Below are 23,433 nucleotides of genomic sequence, written 5' to 3' on the forward strand. Positions count from 1 at the left end.
TCGTGGCAGTAAAAACTGTAATCATGCATACATGCTTTTGTCACACCTGACCATTTCGTACAATATAATTGAAGTTTTGGATTTAAAAATTTAGCAGACGTGAACGGCAACATTCCTGATGAGGCTGGTCAACGCTGTTCAACTAGAAGCCTACGTGGATGATATCCCAGCCTACACATCCCCCTGAACTGAATTGCCTCAGTGAAATACTTGCTCACTCACACCAAACTTCATTAAATGTGAATGTGTTACTTTGCTGGTTCCCAGTTGCAGCTTAAGTGCATCCAATATTAGATTTCCCAGCTTTTCAAACACACCATGAGCTGTGCCATTTTCTGGGCACAGCAGGTTAAAACCATATAAAGATTTCCTGATGTTGTATCTCCAATAACAGGTCACGGCATTTCGCTCTCGAGGCAGCTAGTGCCCTCCCTGCAGTCCCAAAAGGTTGATTCGGTTCATCTTGACGCACACCTGTGTGCACTTATATTCAAAAGGTTTTTCCGTGTAACGGTCTTATAGTGGGTGTGGGGAGCCATAGATTCAGCCCCCCCCCCAGGACCACCCGATGGGCAGATGCTCCACCCTCCTTGAAAGAGCTGAAGAGATGCCTATATGGGATGTCACCGAGCAGCCACAGTGCAGAAGTCAGAGAGGGCCGGCAGCCAGCTGCACCAGAGCAGACCGAGGCCCGAGGTTTGAGGGCCCTCCACCCCCCAAAGTAGCCTGACGGAGTCACGGATGCCAGGCCCTGCCAAGCAGCCGCCGGGAGTGAGCCAGTATGTGAGACCTGACTTGACACATAGACATAGACAAACATGCACACACAGACACAAACATACACCACCCTCATACACACATATACAAATATTCAGCACTCACCCAGTGTGGAGATAAGATGAACCCACACTCCCCAAACACACTCTGAACCCCAAGTCCATTTCTTTTAGGGGAGAAATGTTTGATTTTGGGGTGGGGGTAAATTTCATGATACATGATCACATGGTCAAATATTTTTAGACGTTTGGCTCCTCCTACGGGATGGTGTGCATCTTTCTCTGCTTTCTCTGAGATGTGAGTATGGATATGTGTGTGTTGAATGTTGAGGCAGGTGGATGCTGCTGATTGCTGGTTTGAAAGAGTTCCTAAGTGTTGATTGGATGATTGGATGTACAGCAGCTTCTTAAACCCCAGCTCACAGCCACCTCCGCCCTCTACTTCCCTCCTCTGTACCAAATAAGGAGCCAGCTTTGATCCAAATCAGCTAACTGCGCATCACCAGCTCTTCCTCGTCCTCGCTGTCCAGAAGCAGCAGCGTGATGATCTTGACAGGGAAGTGGTGAAGCTGAAGGTGTCACTCTGCTGCCAGTCGTCGTCCCGACAAGATGAAGACTTCATCTGTGTCTCTGCTCCTCGGTGAGTCAAACGCTGAAATCCTTCACTCACTCATAGCGTTCATTTATCTTATAACACAGTAACAGAGTGTGTGCTGGATGCTCTCACTGACTGACTCTAAAATGAAATCTCTTCAGGTCTGTCCAAGGTCTGAAGTTACGTTTATGCGAGAAGAAGAGTTCACTCTTCTTCTTTAGTGTTTTTGTTGTTTTAAAGTTCAGATCCATCGTGTGTTCTGGACTCAGAGAGTTGGACCTTCATATCCAGTTTGTTGTCTGTAACATGTTGACTTGTAGAGAAGTCAGGCAACCTCTTTTTTTTATCGAAGATCAACTTTCATTCAGGAAACCACAGCTGCTAGCTGCAGGTACCACATGCTCCTCTGGTCTGTTATGTAGTCTTCACTTCCACTATAGAGAGCAAACTTTCCTTTATGTGGACTCTAATGAAAGGACTGGAGACTGTTTTTTGTCATTTACCTTACTTTTGTGTATTTTGTTATTTTTCTCATGATGAGCTTCAAACAGAAGCAAACTGGGACTCAAACCTGTGAATAAAGATCAATGAAGCGGCTTCTCCAGGTTTTTATTCAGCAGCTGATGCTGAATAAACAACTAACCCTTATCCCATGGCTTTGGTTTATAAGTTCTGACTGTTTAATCCTGAGAATGCTTTTCTTGCCTGCTGTACCCCTTACTCTTTTATTCCCCATTGCCCATCCACCCCAAACTGCTGAGTCTTCATGAAGCCTGAGTGGGGAGCAGTTTCTCTTCTGCTTCCAATAATCAACAATTCCCCAAAATCTGCTTAGTTTGGGAAATGTTTAGGTGCAGGGTGTTGGATTGTCAAAACAGATATGACTAGGGATGGGTATCGAAAACCGGTTCTTGTTGAGAACCGGTTCCCACTGCTTCAATCCCTTGGAATTGTTTGCCATTTTTGCAAACGATTCCCTTATCGATTCCAGTCGCCCCGAATGACGTCACCACGTTGCGGAGCGTCATTTACCTGGCAGGAAACACGGCGCGAAAGCGGCTCCAAAGTTTGGTTATACTTTACGAGAACGGATGACAACAGGGCAACTTGCAGTACTTGAAAAGTAGATACTTCATTTAAGGGAGGAAACACTACGAATATGCAAAAGCATTTGCTCACAAAACACGCGATGACCTTAAATGAATGTCGTGTTTTTAATTCCGCTCCGGACTCGTGACTCTCAACCCAGCAGCAGCGGTAACGTTTGCACGTCCTCTCCCGTTAATGCGGCAGGTAAATAATCAACAACAGTGCATATTATGTTAGCGCGATCTGCCTTATTACAAAACCTGACATTACTGTGCATTTAGGTGACCATGATGAGAGAGACAGAGTCTGTCCGGCTCAGATGCTGGCAGTTCTCGCTGCAGTCTACAGGTAGCTTCTCCTTTCAGGCCAGGATAGACGAATGTCACCGAGCAGTGACTCAGTTTGTGGTAAAAGGCTTGCACCCATTTGCCACAGCAGATGATTTTCGGTAAGTGAATGTGTTTAATTGTAGGCAGGAACATTACTGGATATTCTTGTGTAATTGCTACAGAATAATTTATGTTTTACTTTGTTATTGCTACAGAAGAATATTTATTTTATTATTTTACATTTACAATTTTTTTCCTGGGGACCCTGTGACACCCCATTGAAGAGCCGTAGGCTGGATCGCTTAAGATCTCACTGTTGGGTTTGTAAGGCCATGTTACTCCTAAATTTCTACCTTGTTCAAAGAGAAGATATAAAACAAAGTTCTAAGCTAATCGACCTTATTGTTCTCCTTTTTAAAAAGAATCGATAAGACAATCGATAAAGAATCGAATCGTTAAACAGAATTGAAAATGGAATCGGAATCGTGAAAATCTTATCAATACCCATCCCTAAATATGACGCCCACCTCATTCAGACCAAGTGTACCAACATAGTTTCGTCAGCATGTGTTAAAACTGAGCTGGCGCTTTGTGTGATGTTTATAAGTCTAAATGTACTTTTAAAACCTAAACAGAACCTTCAAAGCGAATTAAAGGTCTCCCCCCTTTAATGTGATGTTTTTGGAACAAGACCAGATTGAAACAGGTTCCTGCCCTCTGACCTTCAGTGACCTCTGACCTCCAGTTGCAGGTGTGTGTGTGCTGCTGCTGTCTGCACTGACTGTTTGTGCAGGTGAGTAGATGAAGTGCACCATGGTCCAGGACAAACACTGAGTGTAAACACTGATAGAAACTGTCCGTCTGTCCTCCAGTCTCTCTGAGCGTCAGTCCAAACCTTCAGCAGTTCTTCACAGCAGCCTCAGTGTCTCTGACATGTGAAGGTCAGCTGGGCTCTGATGGATGGACGGTGAAGAGGGACACAGGAAGTGGGACTGAGTCATGTGGAGCAAGGGGGCGGGGCTTCGGGAGGTTCAATGGTCCATCCTGTGTTTTTGATGAGTTCAGCCCAGTCAGTGGAGTTTACTGGTGTGAAGGTGAAGCTGGAGAGAAGAGTGAAGAAGTCAACATCACTGTATCAGGTAATGAAGTCATTCATTTCATCAGACTAACAGCAGACTGTTATACCACCTCTAACTCACTCTGTGGGTCTTTTCCTCAGATAAAGAAGTGATCCTGGAGATCCCTGCACTTCCTGTGAGGACAGGAAGTGATGTCACTCTACGCTGTAAAAACAAAATTGGTGGCACAGCTGCAGCTTATTTCTACTTTAATGGACGTCCTGTTGGACCTAAATCAGAGAAACTCATCACCATTAACGTGCAGCAGTCTGATGAAGGTCTCTACTGGTGTTCTACTGATGAGTTTGGATCATCTCCTCAGAGCTTTCTGAGGGTCAGAGGTCAGAACACTGACATCACTTCCTGTTTAAAGCCAATCTGCTAAGCTGATGATAAACTGACTGAACCAGCTTCCTCATCTCTCCTGCAGGTTCTGTGACACCAATCTCTGTTGCAACAACAGAAAGAGCAACAACAACAACAACCACCATCACCACTCATATCTCCCATCCTCCTCCTCCTCCTCCTCCTCGCGTTCAGCAGGAGGCGTGGATGATGAGCGGCGATAAACTTGCGAGAAGCAAGTTATGCTCAACTCCACCGGTGGAATCTGACAGCGTGGAAAAGTGTGAAAACATCCATGATCACCAACGGATTTCGAAGGGCTGGACTGCTGCATGATGGAGAGGAGGACACCGCCACGGCCCTTCAGAGGGTGTTCAACTCTGACACTGACAACGAGGATTTCTTTGGTTTTGAAAGTGACAACGAAGGAAAGAAGCGGAGAGTGGATGACGAAGCCACCCTGAGCCTGTTCGTATCCGACACTGGAGAAGAGGACTTTGGTGGTTTTAGTGCGCAGGAAGAAGAGAAAGATGGTGAATGACTGACTTTTCTTCTTGTTAAAGCCGTGTCACTGCACCTGAGCCTAAAAGGTAGTTGTTATATTTCCACTGTAGTGTCAATACACTATTAGAGCTTATGCCGAGTCAGACTGCACACACAATAGTTTGTTTACAAGTTGACTTCTTCTTTATTGGGATAACACAGAAGTAACACACACACATAACTGGGCGTGGTTCCCCCTACTGGCGATGGCTTGCATAGCACACAATAATTCTTGGTTCATACATAACAGTAGTCCGAAGCTATTTTTCTGGTGTGCTGTAGGTTATTGTTATATACTACATTTGTTACCCATTTATGAAGCACAGTACATGTTTTGTACTTGTAATTACCGCTACTTGTACATATACCTAAAAAGTTATGCAAATATGTACCCATAACTTGTTTTTCAAAATATTAATAAAAGGGGTGTGTCTCCAAACAGCCATCTCTTTCCTGACAATTCCCTTTGTGCATATTCTCTTACATATGATAAGTCAACATTGAAACACCTGCGGCTTTTAGTCACGTGCGGTAATGTATGTACAAAACAGGATTTTCCCCTGATTTTAGCTTGTGCGGCTAATATTCAGGTGCGCTTTGTAGTCCAGGAAATACGGTAATTTTCTTGAATCCTTACACATTTTTACATGATATTAGTCGGCGGCTCCTTTACTAAACAGCTCCAACTGTTTGATTTGTTTGAATTTTACAGGACAGCTTTTCCCCGTGTTACTCATTCATTATGGAGCTACTGTAGTTAACATGTAATACTTCTCTAAAACCCTGTGACACAATCTTCTTTAACATTAGTGCGCATTAACCCCACATCTTCCCTGTTTTATTGCTGATGTTGGCCTGACAGTATTGGGGTAACAATGTCTCCTCTGTTTAGGAGAGGGCAGCAGGGTCACATCCTCACTGACATCACCTGTATTTGCACTACAGTCGTTCCCTTCACTGACCTTTGCTCTCCTTCTCTTTTCCATCAGGTTGTGTAAAACTGAAACAGGCATTAAATGTTTACTACAAATGATGCTTTACACAGAAATGCATTGTTAGCCGTTTTTACACACCAGCCTGTGTGAAGCTTTAGTCTGAGCATGGGGTCAAAGGTCAGGACAGAAATGCAGCACTGTAACACATATACATATGTAGAACATCAGACATTTGACTGATTTGTGTTGTGACAGCTAGTTTTTTCTTTACACAAATAAATCATCATCACACACAGAAGAAATGTGCAGACCGTACATTTATTAGGTAATATCAGTGGATACAATAAAAATGGTATAAAGACAAACACTAGCAGCCTTAGCGTTTCTGTTCTGAATCTCTAATCTCTCACAGACATTCATCAAACCCTGTCCTCTATCAGCTTTCAACATAAGAAAAGTATTAGGCCTCATTGAAAAACAGTCTGTTTGCAGATGAAGTACTTTAAAAACTATACTTAAAAACATTTCATACACAAATCTGTCATTTATCCAGATTTTCTTGACTGAGTTTACAATTTACTAGAACTGCCAAAAACACATGAATACAAACAAATGATGAAGGATCCACTTCAAGGAAAGTGGAAAAGCCTCTGTTAGCTGCTGTTTGCAGCTAGCAGAGGCTAACAGAGTCTAATACCAACGCTAACCAACAGTTTAGCATATCGTCGACAGCTCACCTCAGCATGGCTGTCCTCGGTCAGCAGTGAGCTTTATTAACTTGCACACAGTTTTACACCCTGTTTGAGAGTAAATAAAAGTGGACATTTCTCAGCTCCAGCATTGACAGCTGAGGTAAACGGTGGACCGACAGCTTATCCACAAAATGGGAAAAACTCCGGTCCAGAATCCGGTCCAGTCCTCGTGGCAGTAAAAACTGTAATCATGCATACATGCTTTTGCACACGTGACCATTTCGTACAATATAATTGAAGTTTTGGATTTAAAAATTTAGCAGACGTGAACGAGCAACATTCCTGATGAGGCTGGTCAACGCTGTTCAACTAGAAGCTTAATATAAAATGACCTGATATAAGTGTTTTGTAAGCATGTATTGCAATCCTTCTATGTTCTAGTTTTCCCTCAGCATGTATCATCTGGACACTCTCACCAGTGAAGCTTAAGACCCTTATTGAACCTGAACATCAACTCAAAATAAGCACAGATATGCAATATGTATAAAATAGTTATAACTGCATCTGGAATACAAGGTTAATATAATAACTGTATGCATAAACATCTTAAGATAAGATAAGATAACCTTTATTAGTCCCACACGTGGGAAATTTGTTAAGGCCATCTTAAAGCCATCTGTTACATTGTTAAAGCAATGATCAATTTGAATAACCTAGTAATTCAAATAGCCTCGTCTAGCCAGCTGCTCAGAATAACTTAAGACTCTGCTTTCACTTCTGCAAACTCTCTGCAAGCCTGCAGTTTCCTGTCAGCCTGTGACTTTAATCTTTCTGAAAGACACACACTGTTAAACCTCTGAATGCAATATCAATGCTGCAGATTATATTCTTAATGCAATGGTAATGATAATAATTATTTAACAATAGCAGTAAAATAATTTCCCTGCTCCACAAAACACATGTGTTAGAAATGTTCTTCAATCAGCTCTTTTTACTCTCATTTCACAGCCAGTACTTTTTACTTTTACTTGAGTAAAGAAGTTGAAACAGTACTTGGAGTATTTTTAACAGTAGTACTTCTACTTCAGTACACACTGTGTGTACTTTTATCACCTGTGTCTGAGACCTCCTTCAGGGTCCACCTGAAGCTCTCAGTCTGCTGTGGAAAAAGGAAATCCAGGTGAGTTTCTCCTGATCACCTGAGGCCGTCATTACTGTGTGAACCCACACACCACTCCTCACTCCTCCCACCCGCTGCACACAGTCACTGAGTACAGACCGGCTGATTCCTGTAAAGGGAGAGGCAGGAAGAGGCGGAGCAACAGCTGAAAAACAAGAAGCTCAACGTCATTTTGCAGAAGTGAAAGTGTGAGAGAGCAGCAGCAGAGCTGCAGTCGAGTCCTGTTTGTCTCTAAAAGAAGATTCACTGGAGTCCATCAGGTTCCTCTCAGCAACAGTGGTGAGTGCAGCTGATCACACTTCCTGCTTCTACACAAATCTTCACTCTGTTCACTTCATCAGGGCTCTAGAGCGCCACCTCATTCCTCCATGGTGCCACTTAGGCTACGTCCACACTCGCCCGGATAGATTTGAAAACAGCGCTCCGCGTCCACACTAGTGTTTTCAGTCGTTTTCACAGAGTTGTGCGTCCACATTAAGACGGCTGAAAACTCTTACGTTCCAGTCCTGCGCATGCGTGAAACGCAAGACGATTCGACCGGTCTCATTTCTGTCTGCCGCTTATTCACTTTCCGGCTGTTTGAAACGTCGCAGCAGAGGTGGAGGAAAAGCACCGAGTTTTAAAATGGACTAACAATGAGGTGGAGTTGTTGCTGCGAGTAACACAAAAGTACAAAGTTGCAAAAGCGAGAGAGAAATAAAGAACTTGAAGAAAAGCTCTGTGGAGCATGTGCAGACTGATATTCATCTTTAATAGGACTGTCAAAACTGCAGCTGTATAATGCTCTCCACTATCTTTGTTTAATTGGTCACATGCCTGCATCACATGACTAACATGCATCATCGTTTTAGAAAGTCTCTGTTTTCACTGTTCACTGTGACACAAACGCACCGTCTCCAAATTATTCACTTTCCGGCTGTTTGAATCGTCGCAGCAGAGGTGAGCAGCATGATAGGAGTGGATGTAGCTGTGGGTAATGAGAAAAGATGAAAAGAACGATTGATAACTTTTTCGTTAAGGCCGGTGCTCTGACACGGAGCCATCAACCTCTCAGTGTCTAACACTGGTCTGCAGACGGCATCAGATAATGAGCCACATTAGATGGACTCTGAGCCCACTGACAGTAAAAGGGTGAAGTGTAGACATTTGGAAGAGAGCGGCCTGACCAGTTTCTCTGACTATGATACTGTAAAGCTGACAACATGATGCATTTACTGTGGTGAGTGTGCAAAGACCATGGCAGGTGTTGTGCCGAGGTAGGGATCCCCAACAGGATCTGTTTCCCTGCGTCAGGAACATCGGCTGGGCAGGGAAAGCGGACCCAACGCACTCCGCCTCCATCACGACCAACTAGACGTGGAAGGAGTGATGTTTTAGTGACAACATGAAAGATGAGTGTGACCGTTCAGTTTGTGGGTTACAACAGAAAATGATACATTTATTGTTCTCATGTGTTATCGGACGGGATCGTTTTAACAAACCGAGGACATTTTCCTGATAATTATCTGTATCCTCCTGTAACTTTACTGTTTAAAGAGCTAAAACCTCCAACATTTCAGGATCAATAAGTCCTTATAAGACGTGTTTGTGAGCTAAAAATCAAGAATGTGGGATACTGTTTGTCTGTGTCAGCCAAACAACTTCACATCTTTGTAACGACTGTTAAAAAGATGTTCATCCTGTTGATCCTGTTCATCTGGACGCTGCACTGTACAGCAGACACGACGTTGTTCAGTTTGTGTTTCAGATGAACCAGTTTGTCTCTGAGTGTGTTGCTGGGTCTCCACCAGTTACTCTGACAACTGAAGGTTCAAGATTTTTATTTTGACATTTGCACACAGGACCAACAGTCCATGCACAGTGGAATACTTGTGGAGAGCTTTCCAAGTCAAATCACACTTTAACAATATAAAGACAGAAAAAGCAGAAGGATAGAAATGAAGTCCGGAGTAGGGTAGTCGTACTATTTTCTATATACAAAGAAAAAGAAGAAAATGTACAGAGAGTGTGTAGTTCTCTACCTCTTATCGCACTCACAGTGTTGCACATTTGTTCCACAGATCTGTTTCACAAGTCTGTTGTGAGTGTATTGCCCGATGGTCAGTGAACCGATGATACATTCAAAGTGAGGTTAAGTAGTGCTGTGTTATTTTAAGTGTTCAGTGTGTTTTTGTTTGCCGTTAGTCTGACAGTTGTGGGGAAGAAGCTGTTGAAGAATCGTGTTCTGTGTGTGATGCTGCTGTCCTGCTCTGTTGTGTCTGAGATTGTATGTGCAGCTTTGTATGTGCAGGTCCATGGATGCAAGTGTTGTTCCCATAATCCTCTCTGCAGACTTTATGACTCTGCAGAGCCTTCCTCTCTGTCTGTGTAGTGTTTCCATACCAGACAGTGATGCCTGCGGTGAGGATGCTGTCTATCAGTCCTCTGCAGGCCTGGGTGAGAGGGTGGTGGTTCATGCCAGCTTTCCTGAGCAGCCTGATGAAATAAAGCCTTTGCTGGGCTTTTTTCACAGTTGCTGTGGTGTTGAGAGTCCAGCTCAGGTCTGATGTAACCTGCAGTCCCAGGAATCTGTGGCTGTTTGCCCTCTCCACCTCCGTCCCTTTGACGATAAGAGGCTGCAGGGGAGGGAGTTCTTCCAAAAGTGCAGTATTCATTCCTTGGTCCGTGTTGAGGATGAGGTGAAGAAGCTTCTGTGATGAGTAGAAACTTAAAGAAGTTCAGACGCTTTTCTCTCCAAGCTCCTCAGACTACTGACGCTTGTTTCTCTCTTTGTAAAATGAAATTTAAAGTGAATTTTGAATCAAATGTTTCTCTTCTTTCTCCCTCAGAGTGCAGACATGTCTGCTGCCAGCAATCTGCGATCTGAAGATCAGTTTCTGTGCTCCATCTGTCTGGATGTGTTCACTGATCCAGTCACTACATCATGTGGACACAACTTCTGCAAAACCTGCATCAGTCAGCACTGGGACATGAATGTCATCTGTCAGTGTCCCATGTGTAAAGAGAGTTTCTACACTCGACCTCAGCTGAAGATCAACACCTTCATCTCTGAGATGGTTGCTCAGTTCAGACGTGAAGCTCAGCAGAAAGCCAGCAGCAGCAGCTCAGAGCAACAAGCTGCCAAACCAGGAGAAGTTCCCTGTGACGTCTGCACTGGAACCAGACTGAAGGCCCTGAAGTCCTGCCTGGTGTGTCAGACCTCCTACTGTCAGACTCACTTGGAGCCTCATCTGACACTGAAACGTCTGAAAAGACATCAGCTGGTTGATGCTGTGGAGAACCTGGAAGGCAGGATGTGCACGAAGCACGATAAACTCCTGGAGCTGTTCTGTAAGACCGACCAGACATGTGTCTGCGTGCTCTGCTCTGTTTTAGACCACAAGAACCACGAGTTTGTTCCTCTGAGAGAAGAATATGAAGGAAAGAAGGCAGAGCTGGAGAAGACAGAGGCTGAGATTCAGCAGATGATCCAGAAGAGACGACTGAAGATTCAGGAGATCACAGAGTCGGTGAAGATGAGTAAAGATGCTGCAGACAGACAGAAAGCAGAAGGTGTTCAGGTCCTCACGGCTCTGATGGAGTCTGTTGAGAGACGCCTGAAGGAGCTCATGAAGGAGATCGAAGACAAACAGGAAGCTACAGAGAAACAGGCTGAAGGTCTCATCAAAGATCTGGAACAGGAAATCTCTGAGCTGATGGAGAGAAGCTCTGAGGTGGAGCAGCTCTCACGCTCTGAAGACCACCTCCACCTCCTCCAAAGCTTCTCCTCCCTGAAAGCTGCTCCACCCAGCAAGGACTGGACAGAGGTCAGAGTTCATCCACCATCATATGAGGGGACTGTGGGGAGAGCTGTGGCTCAGCTGGAGGAGACAGTCTGGAAACCCATGAAGAAGAAGCTGTTTGAGGCTGAGCTGCAGAGGGTGCAGCAGCATGAGGTGGATGTGACTCTGGATCCTGATACAGCTTATCCTAACCTCATCCTGTCTGATGATGGAAAACAAGTTTATCCTAGTGATGTGGAGAAGAAACTTCCAGACAACCCAGAGAGATTTTCTCAGTGTCCTAATGTTTTAGGAGAGCAGAGTTTCTCTTCAGGCAGATTTTACTTTGAGGTTCAGGTTAAAGGAAAGACTAACTGGGATTTAGGAGTGGCCACAGAGTCGATCAACAGGAAGGGAAAAATCACAGTGAGTCCTCGAAATGGTTTCTGGACTGTAGTGCTGAGAAATGGAAATGAGTACATAGCTTGTGCTGACCCTTCAGTCCGTCTCTGTCTTCATCCTGGTCCTGAGAAGGTGGGGGTGTTTGTGGATTATGAGGAGGGTCTGGTCTCCTTTTATGATGTAGGTGCTGCAGCTCTGATCTACTCCTTTACTGGCTGCTCCTTCACTCACAAACTCCACCCATTCTTCAGCCCCTGTAACAATGATGGAGGTGAAAACTCTGCACCTCTGATCATCTGTCCTGTCAATCAAACTGATTAACGACTGATTTAATTGGATGAATGATTGATTTTTCTTGAAGGGAACAAATGAACATATTGAGTGTAAATCCTCTACAGTCTCCATGTTTCTATAGAATCTGATCATCAGGACTCTGATTCACACTTTGATTCTCATGGAGTTTGATTTGAACAGAAGAAAAGTTGAATCAGGAAATGTTCCCACTGATGGAGACTCGAGCTGAAGAGCAAATATCAGAGAACAAATGTCCAAAAGCTTCATTTCCAATAAAGTTTGTTCAATGCTTTGAGTGAATCCAGACTCATGTGTGGCTGTTATACGGAGCATCAGAGTCCAGCTGAGTTATGTTGGATACAAACTGCTTATTTTGGCTCTGTGAGGAGTTTTGTTCACTGAAAACTGATGAGACGGATAATATTCAAAGAACTCTGTAGAGATTCATGCATCCATGTTCTCCACCTGCAGGTGTGGAGGAGAAAGGTGGAGCACAGACTGCTGCATCCTTCCAGTCACATCATTTTGATGATTATATTTGCATGTTGTGATGATTTGGGTTAAAGACAAACAGAGTTGAACGGCTGCAGTCACAGCATGAAGACGATGCTGAAGCTGAGCTGTCAGTGAACATGTTTCACTGTGATTTGATTTGAAGAATAGAAAGTGTGTGTGGCTGCTGACAGCTGCAGTCTCTGCTAGTCTGCATAACACACACACAACTTTCCCCCTGAGGCAACGATGCAGCAACAACACAACAGCTGCAGACACACACACGATTGTGCGCTCCCTTTCAGTCTGAACTCTCAAACACACAAACAAACTCTATCAATGTCGTACTCTTAAAGAACTCCTTCTTCAGTAACAATGATTTGAGGTCTCTACCAGTGTCTCTTGTTTTGACCTTTGACCTCTTTATTCCTTATAACCAAAAAAACCCTTTTATCTGATATTTTCACCTTATTGATTGATTATATATATCTATTATATTTTCTCACCTTACCTTATTTTGACCTTTGACCTATGTCCTTGTTAGCCTTGATCTTCCTTCATCAAACGTGAAATTTCTTTCACCTTTGAACTTAAAGCTTAAATCAAACCTTTGTTAAAAAGCTTCTTACCAACTTGTAATTCCAACTTTCTGCATTAAACACGTATCTTATCATATAAACACTGGATCACTGAGAGAACTTTAGGCAGAACCAAATGAAGCAGCTGACCTGGTCAAACTCACAGCGACAGTAACTGACAGTGAATTATTTTAATCTTCTTCATTGTATTTGTTAGAAACATTTATTTTCCTTTAATTGGACTTTGGTTAAGTTCAATCCGATGTATTAACCGACCTTTGAGGTGAAGTGCAGCTGCGAAGAACGCTACGGCAGGCAATGAGGTGCGTTTAATGTCGCTCTGTTAATTTGAGCGTCCATAAATTGAATGTCTTATTTTTTCTTACTTTATTATTGCTCATTTATTGGAGAATTTGGCCATTTAATTAAGGTAGATTTTATGTTGTTGGTGGTAAAGATCTGGATGGATGCTTTATTCTGTGTTTCTATTTTTCAGTTTTACTTTTCAAGACTTGGTGAATTGCCTTTTTCTACTTTTTGTTTAGTTTTGTTAAAATTAGCAGCAGTGAGAAGTGTTGTTGTCGGTCTTGAATATATTTGATGTAGCCCATACTGTTAAGGTAAGTGTGATGTTTTTAGTTGTTAGTCTGATGAAGAATCTTTTATTTTTCTCCAAAAGTTGATTGTGTTTATCTGGACATAGTGTTTTTCAGGTCCAGCTGAATGCAGGTTTCCCCAGTCTTATACGTGTCAGGAGCATCAGCACAGCTGAAATGCATTTTTCCTAAGCACCGCGTCTCTGTGGCTTTTAAACTCCAAAACACGCTAAAACAAAAATGGGCCCACCCCAAGGATGGGCTCCCCCGGTGTAGTAACCTCGTTTCTTCGAACATCGACGTTCATTCAGGAAACCACAGCTGCTAGTTGCACTCACCACATGTTTGTCTTATCTGCCTATTATGTAGCCTTCACTTCCTTTAATAAGAGCAAATTTTCCACTATAAACACAGAGTCTAACAAAAGACTGGAGACTGTTTTGGTCATTTCCCTCAGAGTTTGTATGTTTTGTTGTTTTTCTGGTGATGAGCTTCAAACAGCAGCAGATTGAGACTCAAATAGAACCTAATAAAATCAGTGAAGCTGTTCATTGCTCATGTCATCCATCAGGGAGTTACTTTAATATCATTACATTGTTTGCTTTTAGTAAATGTGGAAATTGAATATGAATTCATTTTATGTTTTTCTTTTCTTTTTTATTTCTTAATACCTAACTGCTGCACCTGTACTGCCCGTATCTCTGCAGATATACTGTATAGCCACTCAAAACTGATGTTCAGATAAAGTGTGGGAGCCGCCTGTTTTCTCTCTCCACTATAATCCCTGACAATTTTATTAGTTTGGGCGACCTTTACATGTAGGTTGTTGGGATCACAGCAGAGTTAGAACAGAGGGGACATGGTGTTTGTTAAATGTCTGAATGGCCCAGGTGGAAGAAGCTGTTAGTGAATCTGGAGATGTGGGACCTGAGGTACCAACATACAACACTGTAAAAAATGACAGATGCCACCAAAGAGTCACAGAAGGTCTTCAAAGCGCTCCCTGGACTCCAAATGACCTCAGCCGCCTCAGCAACTGCGTTTTCTAAGGACAGCGCTAGCAAACGCTCTCCGCTTGCGAGTGAAAAAGAAAAAACACCACTTCCCTTCCTTATTCATGTTGAAGTGTACCATGTCCACCAATCAAAAAATGATATGGCAACATGAGGCGTTTGGTTGTTTAGGAAGAGGGAGAAGTTTTAGGAGTGACACCAATGAGAGAGAGAGAGCGAAAGAAAGAGAGAGAGCGAGTTTTCACATGTGAGAGATTAGTGACGTTTAGTGTGTTTGGAGGCTGCAGTTATTGGGTTTTTGTGAGTTATACTAGTGAATGTCACAGGTGCTCCTGCTGTCAGACCTTGTGGTGTTCTCCTCTGTTTTATAGTGGACAGGACCTATTCTTTGGGAGTTGCATGAATACTTTGTGTGCCTTCTTATTTGATGCAACACACCTGATTGTTCTGTAAATAGTTTGAAATGATTGTGCAAAAAATCTGAGGCCTTTGCTGCATTTTGGGGTAAATAGCAACATTTTACTTTGTTGTTTGCATCATTTTTAAAAATGTATCATTTCTATTTGCATTTCAAGTTATGAAAGGTATTGATTAAACATGTTTATGTTTTAACTGTTTTCCACTCAGAGTATACAAGAGGTTGAAGATACTATTACATACAAAGTTTGTCTCGCCTTCCCAGGTGGCTTGTCATAGGTAATAGATGGTTACTACTGGTGACGGGCTATTACCAAAAATATGCACCCGGGCGTGGTCTTCCTGCACTTTGTCACATGAGTAGAAGTAATCAACAACTTTTTATTCATTTTTATTCTTATGAGCACGAGAGAGAGAGGGGGGGGGGGGGGGGGGGGCAGGTACACAGTCACTAAAGATAAATAGCACAGCATTTAGTTGAATAGACGTTAAAAGAGAAGGTGTTTCAACAGCTGTTGTCTGCACTCTTGACACAGGAGAACAGAAGACTTCACCACCAGGACCTCCCCACCAACTCGGTGTCACCCACTTTCTCACAACACCTAACTGTAGTGATGGCCAAATGAAGCTTTCTGAAGCTTGTATTGAAAAACGGTTCATTACTCGAAGCTTTTCAACACAGTCCTCTCCGGTGACATCTGGTGGTGAAAATTTTGAAGAGCAGCTTGAATCTGCAGAATAAAACGGACTGCTCAATCATCACTGCTCACTCAAGAGTGGAGTTCTCTCTGATATTGGGCCACCGTTCCGTTGCTTTGAACATGTAATTGGTTTTGTTTTCTCGATTGGGGGGCTGAAAAAAATGTAATGCGTATTTGCGTAATACATTTTGATCAATAAACTTTCCCTATTTAAACATGCACTATGGTGTGGCCTTTCTTTGCTCATAACTCCTTGATGTTGGTAAATACAATAAGTGAGCAATATATATAATATACATATGAGAATGCACAGCACATTATGGAGTATGCCCCTGCTGTGGAGTCCTGCCTCCATCTACTTGTCGTTTAATCACTGGACAGCTGGACAGGTTCATACAAAATATTAGATGAGGCCAATTGTCCTATACATATTTTTGACCTAGGGGTGGGATTGATTGTGAACTGGAAAGGGAAAATGCTTAGGAAGCTGAGTACGGCTGCATCGTCACTGATTTGTAGAATCATTTTGATTCGATACAGGATCCGATTCAATTTGATTGGAATCTGGAAAGTTTTGCCTCAGTCAGAAATATTACAATTCTGGTCATTTAACAGTATATATCCATAATTTCGTATCTATTAAAAGAAAGCTGACACATGTGAGACTTAATTAGAGATGTAAACAGAGAGTTATGAAACCTGCAGCTGCAGAAGCCAGCGAAAAAAAAGAGGCAAACACAGCGCGGACCCGCCGACACATCAAAACCTGACTCTGACGCGTCAGGTCCGCGCTCTGTGTTCACGTTTGTATGCAGAATCTGTAAACCTGCTCCCAGTTACTGTTTTAGCTGCATGGTGTTTGACGACATGTTGTGAGGTTTAACCTGAGATGCTGGCGTTTCAGGCATAATAACGTTAATTTACAAATCGACACGGGATTTTAATGAATCAATATCACTTTATTCAATTTAGCATGGATTGTAATCAGAAAGGCGATAATCAAAACCCACCCCTAATCAAGAACTTGCAAAGTAAAAACATGCTCTATGTCAGGTAGCCCTTTTGTTATTTACATTTAAAAAGAGGATTAGTGTTACTGTGCGCTGGCTGAGTCTGTTTCTTTTCTTAGAAATAGTTTCTCCTGCCCTGGAGAAAATCCACTTGCATGGAACAGAAGAGGCTGTGGAGTGCAGGAACTACACTGCAAGCTGGTAGATATGCAGGTATTCCTGGGTCCTGCAGACTATCACCCAAAAACAATAAACAAAATGATTTTCTAAACTGTAGCAATGTAATGTACGTATAGTGTCAAATACATTGTTGTAGTCTTCATCAGCTTTAATTCACATGGAAGTGTTCCTAAAGTCATATGCTGTAATGATATTTACATTATGAAAACATGATTTTGGACATTTCAGGTTTTTCACTTCAGCAGATAAAATGAATTGAGCAAAATCAACTCAAAATATTCCCACACGCCAGAACGTCCTCTCTTCCTCGCTGGCTCCATATCTGTCAGTTGAACGATCACCTCGTCGCTCTCTGTCACCATCAACACACTCCACGAATCCCGTGGATGATTCACTTCCTTATATCCGTTTGAATCAGGTACCGAAGCAGTTACGTGCGTAATGAAGCTTTGGACGTCACTGGTCACGTGACTTTTGCCAAACGAAGCAAGCCTCGACACAGTGCTTCTGAACCAGTGTGTTGTTTTTTTCGACACACGCTCCGGAGCGTCAGCTTCAAGCGGGCCATCACTACCTAACTGTGACCTACACAGATAACCAGTGTGCAGCTTTGAAATATAACATCCAGAGTCTATGTGACAAATGGCTAAACAAGTGCCATCATAGCAGGGTGAAGGGTGAACATGGTAACATAGAAGATGCTCTCCCAGGCCTATTACTGCCTTCTGGTCATAATTTCCACTCTCTTTCAGTGATCTCTCACCTTTAATATCCTATGACCTTCATTGACCTCTGACCTTCAGTGACCTCTGACCTCCTGTTTCAGGTGTGTGTGTGCTGCTGCTGTCTGCACTGACTGTTTGTGCAGGTGAGTAGATGAAGTGCACCATGGTCCAGGACAAACACTGAGTGTAAACACTGATAGAAACTGTCCGTCTGTCCTCCAGTCTCTCTGAGCGTCAGTCCAAACCTTCAGCAGTTCTTCACAGCAGCCTCAGTGTCTCTGACATGTGAAGGTCAGCTGGGCTCTGATGGATGGACGGTGAAGAGGGACACAGGAAGTGGGACTGAGTCATGTGGAGCAGGTGGGCGGGGCTTCGGGAGGTTCAATGGTTCATCCTGTTTGTTTAATGAGTTCGAGCCAATCAGTGGAGTTTACTGGTGTGAAGGTGAAGCTGGAGAGAAGAGTGAAGAAGTCAACATCACTGTATCAGGTAATGAAGTCATTCATTTCATCATCAGACTAACAGCAGACTGTTATACCACCTCTACATCACTCTGTGGGTCTTTTCTTCAGATAAACATGTGATCCTGGAGATCCCTGCACTTCCTGTGAGGACAGGAAGTCATGTCACTCTACGCTGTAAGAAGAAAACTGGTGGCACAGCTGCAGCTTATTTCTACTGTAATGGACGTCTTGTTAGACCTAAATCAGAGAAACTCATCACCATTAACGTGCAGCAGTCTGATGAAGGTCTCTACTGGTGTTCTACTGATGAGTTTGGATCATCTCCTCAGAGCTTTCTGAGGGTCAGAGGTCAGATCACTGACATCACTTCCTGTTTAAAGCCAATCTGCTGAGCTGATGATAAACTGACTGAACCAGCTTCCTCATCTCTCCTGCAGGTCCTTCAACCACAGCCTTGTTTACAACAACAAAAGAAGAAACAACAACCATAACGTCACTGACAAACACTCATATCTCCTCTTCTTCTACCCTTCTTTCTCCTCCCCCTTCTCCCTCTCCCCCCTCCTCCCTCATATCCCCAATTGTAGCTGCTATAGGTTCCCTGGTGCTATTGGTTCTGGTTCTGTTTGTACTTCATCTTCTGTGGAAGAAGCGCACAGGTATAGCGTCTGTCTCAAATTTTCATCCAAAGTCATCGTGTTGGACACATCAAGACAGCCTCCATCAGCGTTTCTATTTTTAGAACACTTAGAAAGTAGATTCAGACTAAAACTCCACAGACACAAATACTAGTATTCTTTCAGATCACTTCATCTTTGCAGGGAGATACCAGTCAGCTCCAGTAAATGATGTCACCTATGCTGAGGTCACCAGTAGAGCCTGGACCAATAAGACTCCAGCCAGCGAACCTGAAGTACTTTACTCCAGTCTGAGGACAAACACTGCAGGTACACATTCACCTGTGTTCTAGCGAGGGACATCAATGAGAGATAAACCCAAAAGTAGTTTTCATTGGGCTTGTAAAATGTGCTCAATGAAACAATGAGAATCTTCTTCTCACATTTATCAAACTAGTGTTTTGAAAGTGGGACCTGAATGCAGGTGCAGTTCACTCTTCAGGTTCCTGTTTCCTCAGTAAAACCTGTCACTGGTTTCATAATTAAAGCTGTACTGTGGTTTCGTTGGTCAGTTCAGTGTTTATAACATGAGGCAGTCAGCAGAGAGAGACGTGGCACTGAGACAGGAAATCCTGCAGCTTAAACAGATGTGATCGGTGTTTGATGGGAGTCAATTCAGGTTTGTGTGAATGACACAGTGTAACAGGAGCTGTCGGCCTGAACTGAAGATTAAAAATAATCTGAGCGGATTTGGTTTGTTTTTAATCCAGATGTATCTTTTCAAAAATAAATCGGAGAAGCACACGTTGGACAGTTTAATAAAAATACTCTACAAACCAGCAAACCAGCAAAATTAGGAAAATAACAACCAGTACAAGGTGAGAATGTACTGCTCGCGTTCTGACTCTAATCTGAGGAGCAAAAACACATTTTAAGACATTATTTAAAGACAGGCAGCGAGTGGGCTGAACTAACAAGGGCAGGGTGATGCTTCCACAGTTTAGGCTACAGCTGAAAAAGCCCAGTCAGCTCTCACTTTGAGTCACGTTTTTGGGACTAGCAGGAGAAGCTAGTTCAGTGACCACATTATTTCTTTTATTGCCATGTAAATCTGAGGGTTATACACAGTAGTAGCAGTAATCAGATGTAAAAGCACATAAATAGTGAAGTCACCTGAGTCAGTAGTTCATATTTCCCGGAGTCGAGCGTTCATTCACCCACATCAAAACAGGTGCTGCTGGTGTGGTTAACTGCTGAGAGAAGCTCTCTGTGACGGAGCTTCTTTGTTGAGATCAGTGGGAAATGATCAAAGGTAAAACACATAAACCATGAAGTGTTTTATGTGTTTAAGATCAGTCTAGCAGCTATTTGAATGTTGTGGACTCTGTAGAGGTAAACAGTGTCTGAGAGTAGAGAGAGTGCATGTCAGCAGATACCGGTGCTGAGATGCAGGACTGAACAAAGGAAGATGTAAAGTTACCACACAGCAAAAGATGTTCTTAACTTTGTTTCTTGTCTTCATCTCTTTGTGTGACTAGTGTTTAAAGTGAAACAAAATGAGTTCTTTTTCAGAGAGAGATTCATGAAGCCCCTCACAACGTCTTCATAAGAATTAAGATTTCTCTGCAGGATTATTATTAAATGAAAACAATATATATTTGAATTCAGTTCAGCAGGCAAACAGGGTTGATGGGAAATCCAAGTTCAGTGAGTTGTAAATAAAACCCGGATATTCAGTCACTCATTGGCATGTTCTTGTCTTGATGATGTCATCCCAAAAACACACATGACCAATGCTGACATCATCACTCAGACCCCTGAGAACACAGGTAGGGAGGCTGCACCTATATGACTCATGTCCCAGTGTTATTACATGCTGAACTATCGGGGCGACTGTGGTTCAGTGGATTGGGAAGCTCCTCTATAAGTGGAAGGTCGCCGGTTTGATCCCTCCTGCTCTCTCTCTGTCCTGGTGGTTGTGTCCTATGGCAAGACACTTCCCCTACCGCCTACTGGTGATGGCCAGAGGGGCCGATGGTGCGATATGGCAGCCTTGCTTCTGTCAGTCTGTCCCCGGGCAGCTGTGGCTACAACTGTAGCTGCCTCCACCAGTGTGTGAGAGTGACTGTGGAACTGTACTTTGGGTGCCTAGAAAAGTGTTATATAAATGCAATCCATCATTAACTTTTTTCTCTTTAAGCTTCAGTTTAAAAATTAGGTTTAAAATTTCATATATTTGTTACATACATATACATTTTAATTAGGTTTTAAAGTTGGTAGGACAATAAATGCCTCACCCTTCTCGTGACCTGCACCATGACTGCACACTCAACTGTCCCATTTTTACAGAAGCTAAAGGAACCACAGACACCACAGAAGAAGTGTAAACAGGAAGCTGAGGACAGACCTGCAGACTTCCTGTGGACAGTCTCACTCTGTCAGTCACCGTGGGAACATTTACAGGCAGTCATCAGCTTCCTCCTTTCTTCATTCACTCCCATTCATTCACACAGTGATGTCATTGTGGGAGCAAGTTCCTCCTGAGGAACCAGGATTGACGGGGAACTAAAGAAATCAACCTGCTGCTGGTTTGAGTCTGTGCAGCTTGAACTCTGACAAAGGTCTACTGCGAGGTGAAGAGTCGTCACTTTCAGGAGCTGCTTCCATCATTTCAAACTGATCAAAACTCTGAACTTATGAACACTCATGTTTGACACAGAGTGTCCTGTGATGGTCCTCAGTCTTTGAGCTAGTTTTTGTGTTTGTTATGGACTATGTGTTTATTTGTTCTCTTGTTTCAGTGACCTTTGTTCTGGTTCTATATTGGTGTCTCTTGAGCTCAGGTTCCCTTATTTGTCAGAGTCGTCATTATTTATATTTCTTATTCTCTATTTCTTGTTGTTCATGTTTATTTCCTTCGTGTCCAGTCTGTGCCAGCCTCTTCTCTGTGTTTTGTTATTCTTTCAGTCTCCCCGCTCACGTACCTGCGTTTGTCTGTTTTCTCTGTGTTCTGTCTCATTGTGTTTGTAATCCCATCCCTGTGTTTAGGTCCTCAGTCTCCCTCGTGCCTGTTTTGCTGTGTTCTTCTGTGAGTTCTATGTTTCCTTCGTAGTTTCCTGTTTATATTCTCTAATTTTCTTTCTTTGTTTTTCTTGTATTTTTATGTTTCTTTCTGAGTATCTTCTAACATTAATAACGCTGCCTCTTTTAGCCGACCCCTTTGTTTCCAAGTCCTGCATTTGGGTCTTGCCTCTGCCTGCCACACAGCTGTTCATGACAGGCACAGAAAACGATTTTGAGCCTAGAAGTAATAAATGCATGAACTTGTTTTTCAGCATCACTCTGAGACAGGATATTTCTAATTTTAGAGATGTTGCTCAAATGGAAGAAAGCAGTCCTACATATTTGTTTAATATGTGCGTTGAAGGACATATCCTGGTTAAAAATGACTGGTTTCATCTCAAAGCTGGCCAGTTGGACAGGAAACAAAACAAGATGTTATTTACATATGAGCATCACACTTTACCTGAAATACACAAAGAATCTTTCTAATAATAGAAAACAGTTTCAAACCTGCAGGATTAAAGTGATGAAAGCTTGTGATTTAAATTTGTCTCATAAACGTCCAAAACCTGCTGAAGGTTCAGTTCAGTTAGTATCTGTAACATGACGACTGAACATGAAGGCAGACGACCTGTTTTCATCAAACAGGAAACCACAGCTGCTGTGTTTAGCATCGCTACTTCTGATTGGGTCTGTTATGTAGACGATGTTTCCTCTATTAAGAACAAATTTTCCACTGTGTGGACAGAGTCGATAATCGTCCTGTGTCTCTCAGAGTTTCATTGTTTGGTTTTCAGTCTAAATGTTGCCATCAGTCACTGTCAGTTTGGGCACCGAACCTTAAACACGCATGTCAAAAATAAATCTACATTAGTAATGCATAAACAGCAAACCAGCAGGATCTCTCTGTGCACTGTGAACACTGACTGAGGCTCATGTGATGCAGTGGGTTGTCTTCTAAATGTGTCTTCTTGTCTGCATGCTGAAGTATTCTTAGGCAAGATACTGAACCCCAAATTTCTTCTGACGCCTCCATCCAAACGTGAGTGTTTGATAAAGGTGCTTAGAAAGCAGTGTGTGAATAGCTGAGTCTTGAGTGCTCAGCTGGATTAGAGCAGTAGCAGCAGTTCGTTTACACAAACAACCAGTTTACATGTATAAATGATGATCAGTGAACTGCCATCACTCGTGGTTGAAGCATTTCTTATGTAGAGCCGGAAAATAAACCACAAGCTTGAACACTATTTTTACTGACCTTTATCTGTGTAGCCTTCCTGTATTGAGCTTGGCAAGGACTAAATGTCATCTTTTCATTTCCAGTCAATTTTATTCATATAGCGACCAATCACAATAACAACCACCTTTATATTGTAAGGTAGACCCTACAGAGAAAAACCGAACAATCATATGATCATCTGACCAGACCATATTTCACTGGCTTCTCTAAATGTTCAGCAAACTTTAAAAGCTCTTCATCATGCTTTTTCTTCAGCAATGGCACCATGGATGGTGACCTAC

The 23,433-nt window shown here is 42.8% G+C and overlaps 2 protein-coding genes across 4 annotated transcripts; both read left to right on the forward strand.

The window, feature by feature from the left end:
* Positions 1 to 1,385: 1,385 nt before the first annotated feature.
* On the forward strand, positions 1,386 to 21,515 carry LOC146578195 (uncharacterized). Its single transcript, XM_085268605.1, has 7 exons — positions 1,386 to 1,416; positions 3,541 to 3,582; positions 17,994 to 18,260; positions 18,344 to 18,583; positions 18,673 to 18,894; positions 19,057 to 19,182; positions 21,202 to 21,515. The coding sequence occupies exons 1-7, from the start codon at positions 1,386 to 1,388 to the stop codon at positions 21,237 to 21,239; spliced, it is 966 nt and encodes a 321-aa protein (XP_085124731.1). The 3' UTR covers positions 21,240 to 21,515.
* Positions 10,415 to 12,086, forward strand: LOC146578196 (E3 ubiquitin-protein ligase TRIM21-like). Of its 3 annotated transcripts, XM_085268581.1 has the most exons (3): positions 10,415 to 10,684; positions 10,856 to 10,865; positions 11,043 to 12,086. In XM_085268581.1, the coding sequence occupies exons 1-3, from the start codon at positions 10,440 to 10,442 to the stop codon at positions 12,084 to 12,086; spliced, it is 1,299 nt and encodes a 432-aa protein (XP_085124707.1). In that variant the 5' UTR covers positions 10,415 to 10,439. The 3 variants fall into 3 exon arrangements, with proteins under 3 accessions (XP_085124707.1, XP_085124706.1, XP_085124705.1); XM_085268580.1 differs by lacking the exon at positions 10,856 to 10,865 and having other exon boundaries at positions 10,415 to 10,721; positions 11,052 to 12,086; XM_085268579.1 differs by having other exon boundaries at positions 10,415 to 12,086.
* Positions 21,516 to 23,433: the final 1,918 nt, after the last annotated feature.

The sequence above is a fragment of the Mchenga conophoros genome, linkage group LG3 (assembly GCF_057382185.1).
Source record: "Mchenga conophoros isolate Kocher_MC1m ecotype Shallow Benthic linkage group LG3, M_conophoros_male_GT1.1, whole genome shotgun sequence".
NCBI classification, from domain to species: domain Eukaryota; kingdom Metazoa; phylum Chordata; class Actinopteri; order Cichliformes; family Cichlidae; genus Mchenga; species Mchenga conophoros.

Excerpts from the sequence above, each read along its gene's own strand:
- LOC146578195 (XM_085268605.1), top strand. The coding sequence starts at position 1,386 with ATGAAGACTTCATCTGTGTCTCTGCTCCTCG. Across the intron at positions 18,261-18,343 it reads AGTCAACATCACTGTATCAG|ATAAACATGTGATCCTGGAG; the intron begins GTAATGAAGTCA and ends TCTTTTCTTCAG. Across the intron at positions 18,584-18,672 it reads GAGCTTTCTGAGGGTCAGAG|GTCCTTCAACCACAGCCTTG; the intron begins GTCAGATCACTG and ends TCTCTCCTGCAG.
- LOC146578196 (XM_085268579.1), top strand. The coding sequence starts at position 10,440 with ATGTCTGCTGCCAGCAATCTGCGATCTGAAGATCAGTTTCTGTGCTCC.